Source organism: Syngnathoides biaculeatus, chromosome 7 (genome assembly GCF_019802595.1).
Source record: "Syngnathoides biaculeatus isolate LvHL_M chromosome 7, ASM1980259v1, whole genome shotgun sequence".
NCBI classification, from domain to species: Eukaryota; Metazoa; Chordata; class Actinopteri; order Syngnathiformes; family Syngnathidae; genus Syngnathoides; species Syngnathoides biaculeatus.
Window position 1 is genome coordinate 9,033,691 of NC_084646.1, and position 15,876 is coordinate 9,049,566.

General features: G+C 46.0%; 1 protein-coding gene across 5 annotated transcripts in view; it reads right to left on the minus strand.

Annotated features, from left to right (window-relative positions):
- The window catches only part of sema6bb (sema domain, transmembrane domain (TM), and cytoplasmic domain, (semaphorin) 6Bb), a 204,708-nt gene that overhangs the window by 70,424 nt on the left and 118,408 nt on the right, over nucleotides 1-15,876 (minus strand). For 4 of the 5 annotated variants that reach the window (XM_061826350.1, XM_061826349.1, XM_061826347.1 and 1 more), the window contains one exon: nucleotides 1,833-1,931. In XM_061826350.1, coding sequence (XP_061682334.1) covers nucleotides 1,833-1,931 — 99 coding nt within the window. Of the gene's footprint in view, nucleotides 1-1,832; nucleotides 1,932-4,392; nucleotides 4,767-15,876 lie in introns of those variants that run through there. The other variant, XM_061826351.1, reaches the window with a different exon arrangement.

Below are 15,876 nucleotides of genomic sequence, written 5' to 3' on the forward strand. Positions count from 1 at the left end.
ATCGACGTGAAATCCCTGCTTTGCTCTGAGTTCCAAGACCTCTCCGGAAGGGTTATGAAAATGATGCTGCCGTGTGACAAAATGGTTTCGATAATTGGACAAGCCAGCAAAATTGCTTTTTGCTACCGCCTGGATTTTTTTTTTTTTGGGCCGTTGGGCAAGCAGAACCACATACAAAACCAAAAAACTCACAAGGAGCATAGCGTCGACTCTACACCATAGATACTAACAGCTAGCTAGCTAGCTAGCTTCATGTCTCTTGCTACTGTTCAAACTATTAACAATAGCACAACATTAATTTGATTCTCCAGTGCCCCACCTTACAAATGTTTACGAACCGTCAATTTTCATGACATTTCATTTTTTTTTTTTTTTAACGAATGGGACAAGCTCTCCAAAACTCAAATAATAAATGAGACCGCTCGGAAGGAGTTGCTGTAGGCAGCAACTCACGCCCAGACGCTCACGCGCAGCACGATTGGCATAGCCGACTCAAAATCCTGTCGTCACGCCGTAGACCAGACCGTTTTTAAGGCACATATCTAATACGCAAAACAAATACTACAGTACGTACTACAATGACACTTAACTTGATTTCTTTAGAGTTATATTTTTTTTATGTTTTAAACCAGGGGTGCTCAATGCGTCGTTCCATTGGCACAATTCATAAATGTACTTTAAAAAATGAAACGAAGAAGCCACTGGTTTCTTTTAGGCAGCACAAGGAACTTTGTCTAACAATGGCCACTGTTCCGTCACACTCTCTTTTTCCTAATTTACCTTGCACCCCCCCCACCCCCCGCCCACTCTTAAAAGGCGTACACTCATAATTACAAATGTTGGAGTACTTACGCAGCCAATCAATGTGTTTTATAACGTCAGCGTCCACCGCCGCCACTTTAGTTGGGCAACGTAGAGCAAAGACGAGCTAGACATGCTGCTTACGTTTACTTTCGATATTAAGAAACGCTGTTGTTTTAAGATGCAATGACTGTCGGAGTATGTGAATAAACGAAGAAAAAGTGGTTAAACCGGACGAGAGTTTCTCTTGTCCGAGGGGGAAAGGTCTGGTCTGAAGCCAAAGTAGAAAGTGCAGGATGAGATGGTGTAAAATTTTAAAATTCCACCTTGGCACAGCCTGATCCGGGATGAAAGCACAGACCGACAATACAGTGCACAAAAAGCTAATTCTCTATTTTAAATATAGGAGGCAACATAATCTTATGACACCCTCCCCCCACCCCCCATCCCACCCCCACCCCTGTCGGTAGTTCGCGAGAGGCTCGGTGCTTGAAAAGTAGATCTTGGGGTAAAAAAAAAAAAAAAAAAAAAAAAATCCGGGCACCCCTGTTTTAAACAGTACATTCCTGTGTTTATCTGTATTAAATATGGAACAAAATTGTTTCGTCTTTTTCATTGGGCTCGAATTCGGCCTTCATTTGTGTTTTTCTGATTAGGCAAAGCCACGTCGGCCATACTGCCTGGCGCCATCTGGTAGCCCCTCCGTGACAAGAGGTGAAGACCTTCATTTAGTCAGGCTGTAACTTTGCCAAACATAATTTTCATTTTTTTTTTTTTTTTTGAAATGCTTGATCTCGTGTCGTCCCCAGGCAATTCGAAAACCTTTGTGTGGGTGTCAATTACTCATGGATTTTTTTCTAGCTGGGCTGCGCTTCTCAAAAGAGAAATAATGATGGGTATGTTTTCAGGAAACAAGCTTCAGGTGCAAAAAGGTAAAAAAAAAAAAAAAAAAAAAAAAAGTCAGTGAGTAAATTGCGGCGGGACGACGTCAAACAAACGTTCACCCGAGCGACCGGACTATGGCGACTTACGGAGTAGTTGGCGCAGAGCGGGTTGAAGGCGTTGGTGCCGCACACAAACAGTCCGCCGCTCCGGCTCAGGAGGACCTTCATGAAATTCCGGCATTCGTCCTACGGGGCGACAAAAAAAACAAACAAACAAAAAAAAAAGTCAAGTCGACGGGCTGCAATCGGAAGAATCTCCGGTCGAACTACGAAAACGTGGTGCGATTATCAAGGAAGAGACGGATGGCGACAAAGGGGGGGAAACGGGAATGATCAAATGGCATTTTAACTGATTGGCCTCGTGCACTTTGCTGAAAAATGACATTTTCCATGCATCGCTCTCTAACCACAGCTACATATGAAATTATAAATATGGTAAAGTTTTACTTTAAAACACAACATCCTGCATACATTTTTTTGGGCGCCGAGCAAAACCTTCGCTGCGTGGTCGAACGGCAAAAAAAAAATGCAACATCCTAGCTTGGTCATTCATCCATTTTCTTGGCCGCTTATCCTCACAAGGGTCACGGGATTGCAGGAGCCAAACCAGCTATCAGGAGGCGGGGCACACCCTGAACTGGCTGCCAGTCAGTCACAGGGAAAGTGTCAATACCATCACTGAGCGGGAATCGATCCCGCGCCGCCTGCACCCAAGTCAGGCGCAGGAACCACTGTTAGCTTGGTTTAATACCTTAAATAAATATAAAAACCATGTGGGGAGTGACCACGAGTAAAATTCTCAAATTTAGACCACAGAGGATTTTTGCCAGATAGTGACTATACAGGACTGGTGTCAAACTCAAGGCCCCGGGGCCAGTTCTGGCCCGCCACATGATTTTATGTGGCCCGCAAAGCCAAATCGAGAGTGTCAATTTCCATGATTCTTGTAAAAAAATCTGGACCAAAGTTTCAATTTGTCATATATCATATATGATGAAGTTGAGGGAAAAACACACTACTCTTGATTTCTGATACCAATACGAGTTCGGAAATTATGTAAATATGATGAGATGATTAAATATAACACAGAACTGTAGCTGTAGTGAAATTAATTCCGAAATATTATTAAAAATACCGATACACTCGTTCACAGGTGTCCAACTCAAAGGCCGGGGGCCAGATGTGGCCGGCGAACCCGAATCTAGAGTGTCAATTTCCATGTTTCTTGTAAAAATTTCAAATTGTCATATATCAGAAATGATAAAGTTGAGGTAAAAACACATGACCCTTGATTTTTTTTATTCCAAAACTAGTTCATAAATGATGTAAATACGATGAGATGATTAAATATAACACGGAACTGTAGCTTTTGTGAAATTAATTCCTAAATATTGTTAAAAAATACCAATACAGTAGCTCACAGGTGTCCAACTCAAGGCCCGGGGGCCAAATCTGGCTCGCCACATGATTTTATGTGGCCCGCAAAATCGAGAGTGTCAATTTCCATGATTCTTGTAAAAAATCTGCACCAAAATTTCTAATTGTCATATATCAGAAATGAGAAAGTTGAGGTAAAAACACATGACCCTTGATTTCTGATTCCAGAACTAGCTCATAAATGATGGAAATATGATGAGATGATTAAATGTAACATGAAACTGTAGCGGCAGGAAAGCAATTTCTAAATATTAAAAATACCAATACAACAACAAGATCAACAACAACAAGATGATTTTCTACAGTGTCAATTTCTATGATTCAAAATTTCAAATTGTCATATATCATAAATGATAAAGTTGAGGTAAACATGAAACTACAGGAAACTCCAATGTGGCCCGCGAGGAAAAATGAGTTTGACACCTTTGCCGTAAACGATCATCCCGTCTGGCAGGTGTACCACTAGCTCTCAGGTGTCCAACTCAAGGCCCGGGGGCCAGATCTGGCCCGCCACATGATTCTATGTGGCCCGCAAAGAAATATCTAGAGTGTCAATTTTCAAGATTCTTGCAAAAATCTGTACCAAAATTTTAAATGGTCATATATCATAAATGATCATAACGTTCAGGTAAGAACACATTACCCTTGATTTCTGATTCCAAAACTGAGATGATTCAATATTTTTGTTTCGCAGTCATAACGGCCCTCCGAGGGAAACCCGGACCACAATGTGGCCTGCTGGTAGACTTTTGCTTGCGCTGAAACCCTGGAATTTGTTTTTTTTTTTTTTTTTTTTTAAATTTTAAATTTAAATTTTATTTTTTGTGCTCAAGTACATTTTCGATCAGCCGTTACGGTCGCCACTTGGCTAAACCTCGTAGACCACGAAAACTAGCGGCTCAAACTGCAAAGTGGTCGAGTGAGCAGGGGCAGGGACGGGAGAACAACGGGCACGACTACGGCTGAAGCGGCAACGATAATAGTCCGATGGTGCGCAACCAATTATGAACTGCAAATCATCATGTAAATGAACACAGTCTAGATGCGAGAGAGAAAATAATACAAGCGCCAGATAGCAAAGCAGAAATGATTTAATACGTTCCTCCGTAGGTACCGCGCGTCCGTCAGTCAGCAGCAGCCTCTTCCGCACGCCAGAGTTTGCGCGCGGTGATTATCCAAACAGCTCAGCGAAACGAAGCTTTTCACTCGCCTGATGTGTGGAATTATTTCACCATTAACGCTGTCAATCACGCCGACGGAGTCTGAAAGCGGCCCTGTCGAGACTGAAAGCCTCTGAAGAACTCGCCCGGCGGGCCGCCGCCGCCGCCGCCGCCGCTTGATTGGCAGACCGTAATCCGAAACCGGCCCGGGGATCTTAAAACAAACGACGCGTCCGGGGGGCGAATTCCTTCGCCGTGACGCTTCAAAGTAGATTGGAGTCGCGCAACAACAACAACATTAAAAGAAAAAAATAATAAATAATAATAATAATCATTCTCTTGAAATGGAAAATCAGAAACACAGCCGAGCGGCGGCCAATGGAGACAAACGAGTCCGACTTCATCCGCGCCGTGTTTGCGTTTGAGCTTGCTAAAACCTACACAAACCTCTGGCGCGTCATTTACATTCTTTACAGACAACTCCGGATCAACAACACGTTTATTCTTATCTCTCTCTTTCATTTTTTAATTTTTTTTTTTTTTTTTTTGCCGGAAGGCGCAGGTAAAAGTCAATATCGCGGCCGATGCGGATCGTTTCCGATGATGATCGAATTCATTCCCGTCGAATGTAAAGCGAAAACCGATGACATGACCCTGCTGAAAAAAAATTCTATAGAACATTTCTAAAGAATTTCTAAACTTTTCGGACCTGACCAGGCCTTATGGAATTTCGTTAGAAATATTATTATTCTCTAGAAAACTCGATCGAAAATCACAGCCCAAAGTTCTATAAAACAAGTTGTTCTGTACAAATTTGATAGAATTCTGTAGATTTCTATCGGAATTTTTTATTCAAAGTGTTGCTTCTTGGATTGCTTTTTACCCTCGTGCAATATGCAATATTACAGAGGCAATCTAATATTTTTTACGTATTTAGGGTTAGGGGAACACCGACGGGTCATGGATTTCACCCACCGCACTGGTCTTTTTATGGCATTTTTTGCAAAAATAGAAGCTGCAAGTTTCAAATCAGATGCTGAAGCCCACAAAGCCTCCCCCCCCCCCACACATTTTTTTAAAAACGTGTATTCAATATCGATGTGCAAGCTTCCAAGTGACACATTGCAGAGCGACAACGACGCGCTGCTTTCCTCGCCGCTAACCTTCCCGTGCGGTCGTTCCGCTACGCGTTAGCGAGAGCGACACGGCGCCAGCTCGCTCGCGCATTCGTGATCGGCACGTTTTTTGTTTGGGGAAAACCGTGTGAAATATTTGAAGATGACAAACTCCGTCCCAAAATGGAAGTCATATTTAACTTTCAAGTCTTAGCCTTCTGGTTTCAAATTAGCGCGGCGTGAATCAAGCCAGCCGAGACGAGCTTCCTCTCAATTGCGGGCTAGTCTAAATTGGATGAAAGAGTAATTTGTAAAAAAATAGCAGACCAGATGAACAATTAGTATTGATTGGGGGAAAAAAATATCAAAAATGACAATATTATAACAGACAGGGTTTCAACCTGAGATTATCTCCACAAATTAGCCACATTAGCTCATTTTCTGCACTTGCATTAGTAACCATTACACATTGACAATTACATCATTTTTTGAAAATGGTCCTTAAAGGTCAAGTGTCATGAAATGTATCATTTTTAGTATGTTATTAATGAAAAAAAACGGCAGCCGTTATGGACCCATCTATTTTTTCACCACAAAACATGATTTTGGCAGCGGCATCGTTGTCGGTCGCGGGCGGCGTTCTTTTTTGTCACCGCCGCGCCACGCGGAGGTGGATCAGGCGGCGAGGTGGTTTGGCCGTGATCCGCATATCATCTAAATATGGCGCGAAACCGTAGGGTATATTCACGTGAGATGTTCTCTTCTTCGAAAAGAGCTCCCGTGTCAAAAGGGGCGTGTCTAATAGTAGGCCCCACGGCGTGTTTTCAATGGCGACTGTCCGGGGTGACGTCACGGGCAGGAAATGCAACCAATATGGCGACCACTTGGATGTCGTCGAACGACACTTGCGCAAATTTGCGCATGGACGACGCGCTCTCCGCTCATATTTATTTTTTTCCGCGTAGACATTGAAGTGAATAATGTTATATGTCTATTTCATTTCAACATCTATTTTGCAATGTTTATGTGGGATGACACTTGACCTTTAACATTCATTTTTACCAACTATTCAGTTGATTCTATGACGTTGACCTAGCGTAGCTGTCTTTGTCGAGTTTCTAGTTACAAAGTTAAATGACGTCGCTGTTGTCTGTAATATCTAAACATTGCACGTACTATGTAACAAATTTTTTTGATTGAAATTATAACCCTTGAATTGATATTTAAGAGTTTTTGGAACCCCCACGCTTCATGATGTGGCCTCTGTCACTAGTAACAAATCCTTGTCCTACTAGTACGTCAATATTGGACTACTAGTCAACCCGTTAAGTATACTAGGACGCTTTTCCTCATTTTTCGAGGTATTCGGTACACTAGCAGCACAGCTGTCTGTTACTAGTGAGGAAAAACTAGTGGTGCTACTACTAGGGTCAAGGACGGACACGCCTACAAGTGTAGCAGTCTTACGAGTCCAGCGTAGCAGTTTATGAGTGTGGTTTATATGTGATCACGTTGCGTTATTAGCACTTACAATTTAACAACATGAGCGAGGGACGTACGTTGTATTTCAGAAATAAAAAAAAAAAAAAACAACGGAATAATAAAATAAATTAAATAAATATTATATATATATATATAATATTATAATATAATAAAATGAAAAAATAAAAAATGGAAAAAAATGAAAAACAAGGGGTGGGGTCGTACTTTAACTCCTGGCTTATGATTTCCAATTGCTCTTTATGAAGACCGGGGTGAAAGCGCATCTGCCGCTGCATGAATTCATTTCATTAACGAGCATTCATCTATTCCAGGAAGCAATTTGGCACTGGCGGCGAGCGGCGCGCGCGAGCTTTATTCCGAGACAAATGGAAGTCGGCAGGATTCGGCTTTTACCGCGATTTCCCGACGCACGCGCGCAGACGGCAGCCGATTACGAATGAGAAAATAGTGTCAAAATCCAAACGTTTAACGTCCGCATGCCTGGTTCCCCACTCCGTCCCTCCCTTCTCTGGGAGCCGTCCAGACAAAACGCCACCTGTGCTCCGCTGGCAAGCCTTCGCCGAAAGCCAGACGGCTCCCCCCGCATCCTCCTGCTCGTCTAACGGACGCTGGCAGGACCGCGAGGCCTCTGGAAAATTCATCTCCCGCTCAGACGGAGCAGGCGGTCGGCCAGCAAAAAATATGTCCGGATCGTTGGGAACCGAACGGGTTGAAGGCTACGGAGCACCTTTTAACGCTAACGCTAAATCGCCGACGCAACAAAACGGAGCGTCGTGCCGTTGTGAGGAAGTTTTCTTTTTTTTTTGGGGGGTTTTTATGATGATTGGGGGTCAAAGGGTTCAATACCGGGGAACGTGGGAGTGAGCGGAGAACCCGATAAAGCAACGCGAACATCCGCAAATTTTCTCGGGTATCGCCTGAAAACACGCTTGTTCATTGTTTTTGTTTTTTTTTTCCATCTCCGTTTTCGTTCTTTTGTGTTAGCAGTCCATGAATGCGCCTCGCTGAAGTCAAAGAGTGAAATTTGAAAATTAAAGTTTGTTTTTCCCTCTTTGCTGATTTATAATTTCCGGCCTTTAAACCGCGACTTTTTTCCACACGTTTTCAGCCCTGCAACTTATGCGGTGATGCGGCTGATTGTACATTTCTTTTCTCACGGCCGCAAGGGGGCGCTCAAGTAGAAAAGGTAAGAATGAGACCGGTGAAATATATGAGCCGAGGAAGTGACTTTTACCGGTGTGCTTTTTTAACCGGCCCTGTTAGCGCTGCGCTTGTTACTGCCGTGTGTGTCTCAGTGATTTCTACTGGTATGTTTGTCAGCGCCGCACTAGCGTTGGCGCCGTGCGTTGCTGCCGTATTACTGCCACGTCTCAGTGATTTTTTTTTTAACCGACCCTGTTAGCGCTGTGCTAGCGTGCTGTTGTCATGCCTCAGTGATTTTTACTGGTAAGTTTGTGAGCACCGCACTAGCGTTAGCGCTGCACTAGCGTGTTGCTGCTGTGTGACTGTCACATTTCAGTGATTTTTTTAACCAGCCCTGTTAGCACTGCGGTAGCGTTAGCGTTGTGCTAGCGTGTTGTTGCCATGCCTCAGTGATTTTTACTGGTATGTTTGTTAGCACCCCACTAGCGTTAGCGCCGCACTAGCGTGTCGCTGCTGTGTTACTGCCGCATTTCAGTGATTTTTTTTTTAACCGGCCCTGTTAGCGCTGGCTAGCGTGTTTTACCTTTCCTCTGTGATTTTTACTGGTATGTTTGTTAGCACCCCACTAGCGTTAGCGCCGCACTAGCGTGTCGCTGTTGTGTTACTGCCACGTCTCAGATATTTGTTTTTTTTTTTTTTAACCAGCCCTGTTCGTGCTACTGTGCTGTTGCTATGTTAAGCTAAGATAAGTTATTAAAACCTTGAAAACTCTTTCTGTGTACAGTCTTTTTTGCAAATATCTTGCGTTTCAATGTGGGCACTTGCGGCTTTTCCACAGGTGCGGCCTATGTATGTACCAAACGGTATTTCCTTTACAAATGTACCGGGTGAGGCTTATAATCAGGTGCGCTCTGAAGGCCGGAAATTACAGTATCATAGTAAACGTGTGGATCGATAGCGATATTCAAGCCATTCAATTGATGTAGTGTGAAAAAATATTGAATTATTTTGTTGCTGTAAATAAATCGCTTGTATCAAACATCACTACTAATTGCAGCTATTCACAGAAGGGCAAGAAAACAATACCAGCGAGTGGGGACTCGTGTCACATGACTTGATTTTAGACTTGGGTCCCGATTTCAGGACTTGGAACTCAATTGGCAAAAATTTGACAAAAGATTTGATTTTGACTGGATACTTAAACTTCATGTTTTTCACAATTTCATTGATTCATGTTAGAAAAAAAAAAAAGGTTCTGTCGCTCGGAGCGCAGAAACACAAAAATGTGATTAAATGTGTTATTTCACGCATATTTTTTGGTCCAATTAATTGCTCACAATTAAGGAGATGAAAATCATAATTGTACTAATCACGGCACATTAAAATCCCATTAAATGCTCTTAAAAACAGCCTGTGTCAGTCACAAACAGAGGTGGCAAAAGTACTCATACTGTGTACTGAAGCAGAAGTACAGTAAAAGAAAAGATACTAATTCAAGCTCTTCACAAATCGTAGCTTTTTATATGTAGGGGGTAAGTTGGGGGGTGGGGGGACAGAAAAATAAATACTCTAGTATAGAACAAAATCTGTACGATAAATACCAAAAACGAGAAAAAGGCAGGAAGTGTACTTTTCAGTTCTGGTCCCAAAGCAGAAAGAGCAAGAAAACTCCGCCTTCTGCACCTGTTTTGCATCTTTTGTGCCGTTCCTAAACAATAAACAAACGTGGAATCTGATTTGATGCCAAAACGAAACGACGTTTTTCCTCAGGTTACAATCCACATCGCTCACCGGGATCGCAAAAGAAAACACGGCGGCGCCCCCGTAAACAATTTGCCCGGCCTGAGCCTGACTCACGGGCTCGTAAAATATGAGTTACCGTGCGCCGCGACCCGCACCGGGGGAAACGGGACGCCTCGAAATCTCCGCACTTTCCGTGACACGAGCGGCCGCCCGATCTTTTAGCGACGTCACGACCGACCATTGACGGTGCAGCGCTTGCCTTCAGATGCAAATTAAAAACAAACCGCATTTCCGCTCTTCATTTCAATGGATGCTGTGCTGCTCCTTCTGGTGCGTGCGACTCGGCCGCTTGGGGCAAAAACTACAGTCCAGACAAGCGGAGACACCAAACGTGGCTACGGTCTCAGTTCCGGTAAGCGGCAGTAACAGCAGTTTTTCTTCACAGAGGATAAAGAATATGCGACTGTGTGTTGCTCTGCTGTTTGTGTCCACGTATCCGTTGTTTGAAGCTGTAGTTTTCTTTCTTCTTCTTCTTCTTTTCCTTTCGGCTTGTCCCGATTAGGGGTCGCCACAGAGTGTCATTTTTTTTTCCATCTGAGCCCATCTCGTGCATGTTCCTCTCGAACGGCCACAGTCTTCACGTCGTCCCTCACAACCTCCATCAACCTTTTCTTTGGTTTTCCTCTCCCTCTTTTTGCCAATGGACTCACTCTCTGGCCTCTGGACATGTCCAAACCATCGAAGTCTGCTCTCTCGAACCTTGTCTCCAAAACATCCAACTTTGGCCGAGCTCATTTCTGATCCTATCCAACCTGCTCACGCCGAGCGAGAACCTCAACATCTTCATTTGTTCCGCTTCCCGTTGTCTCTTCAGTGCCGCCGTCTCTAATCCGTCCATCACCGCTGTTTTCTAAACTTTGCCCTTCCTCCTAGCGGAGACTCTCTTGTCACATAGAACACCAGACACCTTCCCCCATCTGTTCCACCCCACCTGGACCAGTTTCTTCATTTCCTTACCACACTCTCCGTTGCTCCGTATTGTTGACCCCAAGTATTTGAAGTCGTCCACCCTGGCTACGTCTTCTGCTATACCGCTGATATCCATTATCCCATCCGTGGCGTTTCCCATTGTACGCCAACATTTACCTAACAGACTTTCCGGCAAAGTAATGCGGTTGTTTTAAATCCACGCGTGATTCTCTGAGAGTAAACCTTAACTCGCTGGTCCTTACCAAACTGTCCGTTGCTCCGTATTGTTGACCCCAAGTATTTGATGTCGTCCACCCTCGCTATCTCTTCTGCTCAGCCGCTGATGGGCATTATCCCATCCGTGGCGTTTCCCATTATATGCCAGCATTAATCTAGCAGGCTTTCACGCAAAGTAATCACGTGTGATTCTCTGTTTTACGTTGAGTTTGCGAGTAAACTTTAACTGGGTGTTGCAATAAATCATGCGTTACGGTATTGCATAATCGAGTCCTTCCCCGTTCATAATTGCTCCTTATTGTAGCTCCTTTTTAAAAAATTGTACCGTGTCGAAATAGGCCCGTAACACGTTTCCGTCTCGGGATGACGACAACAAACTAATAAAAGACTTTGCGCTCCAGGGGTCTTGTCTTTTTTTTTTAAAATGTATTTATTTATTTATGTTTTCACAATTATCCACACTACTTCTACTCAACTACAGAGGGTGAGTACGCCTCCGCCGCCGAGGTCTGTGGGGGGCGGGCGTTCGGGGGGGTGGGGGTAACGACTCCTCACCCCGTTAACCAAAACCCCCCCGTGCGACGCTTCCCACAAAAAAAAAAGCGTCCCTGGCGCACCGTTTAGAGCGAGTGACGCTCCATGACGAGATGAAAGGGTGCGTATATTAGTGCGCATGTGGGCGGGGGATTAATTAGCGGCAGCACCAAATTAGCAGCGCCGCGGCGTGCTTTTTTTTTTTTTTTTTTTTTAACGCCCCCGCCACCCACCGCACGTTAAAAGTAATCTGCATCCCTCCGGCTTACGGGCCTTCATCTCTGCTTGATGGTAATTGTGACTGAACACACCACGGGCCACAAACAAACATCACACACCGGAGGGAGGCGGCTTGTCAGAAAAATAGCACGCCAGGCGGCTTTTGAACTGCGCCCGGATCACTCCCAGGTGGAGAAATCCGCAGACGTACCCCAGACGCACTTGAGCCGCGTCGCCCTTTCGACACCCGAAGCGCTCGACAGCTCGCGCCGAACGAGGTGCCGAACTGACGTCGGCAAGACACAAATGACTCGCAGCTCCGGAATTTCGCTTTCTGCTAACCCTTGCGCGAAAAACGGGAGGCCGCACAAATGCCGAGCGTTTTTGTCACCGTCTGCACCGACTTTGAAAAACTGCCCACCTTTATGTCCTGGTGCCGCACTCGTGAAATTCTGGAGGGATTCGAGTTACGTGTTAGCCACAAAACCCATCCATCTATCCATTTTCTTAGCCGCTTATCCTCACGAGGGTCCCGGGGAGTGCTGGAGCCAATCCCCGGCAGTCGACGGGCCGGAGGCGGGGTCCACCCTGAACTGGTCGCTAGCTAGCCAATCGCAGGGCAAATCGAGACAAATGGTCGCAGTCACAATCACACCTTGGGGCAATTTAGAGTGTCCAATTAATGTTACATTTTTTTGGGATGTGGGAGGTAACCGGAGTGCCCGGAGGAAACTCACGCGGGCAGTCCAGAACAACAGCTAAACGTCCATCCATTTTCTCTTGCCACTTATCCTCACGAGGGTCTCGGGAGTGCTGGAGCCAATCCCGGCAGTCGACGGGCCGGAGGCGGGGTCCACCCTGAACTGGTCGCTAGCTAGCCAATCGCAGGGCAAATCGAGACAAATGGTCGCAGTCACAATCACACCTTGGGGCAATTTAGAGTGTCCAATTAATGTTACATTTTTTTGGGATGTGGGAGGAAACCGGAGTACCCGGAGAAAACCCACGCAGGCACAGGGAGAACACGCAAACTCCACACAGGCGGGTCCGGGATTGAACTCGGGACCTCAGAACTGTGAGGCCAACGCTTTACCAGCTGATCCACCGTGCCGCCGCCCCAAAACCCACCCAAGTAAATTCACAGATTCCCTGTCACATTCTCACCTATGGGCAATCAAGCCCGGGACACAAGTAGCGATGCGGCCGATCACGACTGAACTCGGAAAAAAAAAAAAAAAATACAGTCGGTGACTCAGACCTGCACGCCATTAACTTGCTGAAGTGAAAAGATCTCCCCCACTGGCCTTGTTATCCAGAAACAACACTTTGAGAAGCCAAAACAATATTCCTGCATTTTTATTTTGTAATTGAACCGCAAGATGACGCAACAGCGCCGGCGTGGAGCCGTTGCCAAGTTTTTGGCTCACGTCGATTCCACCGCATTTCACCAAGAACTGGCGAAATTGGCACAAATTCCTCATACGTTATCATTTAACGATGATTTCGAGAGATAATGAATTCACGCGGCAGGCTTTGGCGGAAATGCTGTGTGGCCGCATATGCCAAAAAAAACGTCGTTGAAACGTCTAATGAATAAGTAACAAAATGCACATTTTTAAGAAGCGTAAGTGTATTAAATGCTAATATTCTGATTTTTCCGGCAACGCAACGAGCCGGGATTTTGGCTAACACGAAGGAACAACGAGCTACCTTCCCGGGGGTAAAACCAATGGAAACAAACGAGTCCACTCGAGGGCAGTCCCGCCATGTACGTCACTTCTTGTCACGACCCATCGGTACAGAGGGAGGACCCAAATGCAGGACTCCGGAGACGCAAAGGTAGTTCGGGAAAAGTGTTGATTCGGTCCAAAGTCGGGGATCAGGCAGACAGTCAAGTGGGGGCAGCAGTAATCAGGACGTCGGGCGTAGAGAGCAGGTCCGCGGGCAGGCAGGGGTCGGTACACCAGGGTCGACGATCAAGCGCACGGGAGTGCAGGAACGGGGCATGAGTTGCGACTATCTGGCGAAGACCAGTCGTCCCCTGGGTCCTATCAATACCGGGGTGAATCAGGGAGGATTGAGGCGCAGGTGTGCGCCTCCTAATCAGTGCCAGGGCTGGACCGGCAAGACCGTGAGACAAACTCATGAAGGGTAAATCCATCCTCCGGAGTGTTCGAGCAATGTCCAGCAAAGCAACGAACCGGCATTTTGGCTAACACGAAGGAACAACGAGCTAGCTTTCCGCAGGTAAAACTAATAGAAACAAACGAGTCCACTCGAGGGAGGATTTTCATGGCGGGAGTATACGTCAAAATCACGTTTTGTGGAAAAAACGTGCATTTCACGACAGCGGCCCTTTAAATGAGATTTTTCGAATGTGAAACAGGCGACTCGGCTCAATATAGCTTCGGATTTAGAGGACGGGTTGGGCGTAAGTGACCCCCGCAATGTGGTTTTTCCACAAGTACTTGAAGAGCTGTGCAACCAAATCTTATGTCCAGCACATTTTTTTTTTTGTGTTATTTTTTATTCCGAAAGAGCTCAATCAACGCCACACCGAACCCCCAAAATGGCAGCCGCCCACTGCTCCGTGTGGAATAGCCTGTCGGCACGATCGTGTGACTCCCGACGGCGTGCCGGCACGCAGCCGCCTTCCTCCTCCTCATTCAATAACAGGAGTTGAGGGGAGCGGAGCGACAGAACAACAAGAAAACGGGCAGCAGAGAGAAAGCGAGACGGTAACAAGCAAAGGACAAAAGCCCCCACGACGGGGAAATACGCAAACCAAAACGTCGGCGGCGGCGGCGGCGATCGTCCGGACAAGAACGGAGGAAGGGCTCGGTAGAAACGGGATCCGGTCTAATTAGGGAGAAAAACGTTGTCCTTTGCGATCAGCCAGGCGGAAACATTTAATTACAAAAGCAATTATAAAGGCGGCAAATGTATCACGTCTGACACCCGCAAAAGAAGGAGGGAACAATTTCAGCGGGCGAAGTGGCGGAAGGCGCTCCGGATTTTCCGCTTAATTGCGCGCCTCGTTAATGTATGTGTGGGTGACAAACAAAGAGACGACAGGTTATATGAAAAAAAAAAAAAAAAAAAAATCAAATAAATAACAAGAAAGAAAACACTCAAGTGTCATGAATATGTATGACTGCGCGCGTGCAGAACTCGATTCCACCTCCGCATTAGAATGTGCGAGTATTGAGTCGTGAAAAGGAAGAAATAAAACGCGTAACAAGCCATGTGAGATTCATCTAATTAAAAATAGCGCTAGAAATGCTTCGCCTCCCTTTCAGGTGTAACGTTTACTTTTTTTTTTTTTTTTTTTTGTTGAAGGATCTCCGTCTTACCTCGCCGCCACTTGAGTTGCGAATTAGCATTTTTACAAGATCACCGGCCCCCTAACCTCAATATTAAAAGAGGGCCAAAGAATGAATATGAATATGAATGAGAAGCACTTAAGCATCACTTCCCTGATCCCCCCCCCCCCCCCAAAACGGGAACAATATCTGGACGTTGTCATGCTCCCGGCATCCTGCCCAGGCTGGGCGTGGCCGGCCAATTAGTCGCACCCACACCTTGTTTCGGCTGATTACGCCCGGTACTTATAGGACCCGGTGACGACTGCTCAGATCGTTGAGGTTCATGCCCTGTTCCGGCACTCCCGTATCCCTGATCAACAACCCGTTCGAACAGACCTTCGCCTGTTCTCCGACCGACCCCGTAAGCCTGACTCCTTTGACACTTCTGCCTTCCTCGATCGTTCTCCCGTGTACCGAGTCCACACCTGCGCCTCAATCCTCCCTGATTCACCCCGGTATTGATAGGACCCAGGGGACGACTGGTCTTCGCCAGATAGTCGCAACTCATGCCCCGTTCCTGCACTCCCGTGCGCTTGATCGTCGACCCTGGTGTACCGACCCCTGCCTGCCCGCTGACCTGCTCTCTACGCCCGACGTCCCGACTCCCGCTGCTGCACCTGACCGCCTGCCCGATCCCCGACCATTGAATAATAAACGTTTTTCCCCGAATTACCTCTGCGTCTCCCGTGTACTCCCGCATTTGGGT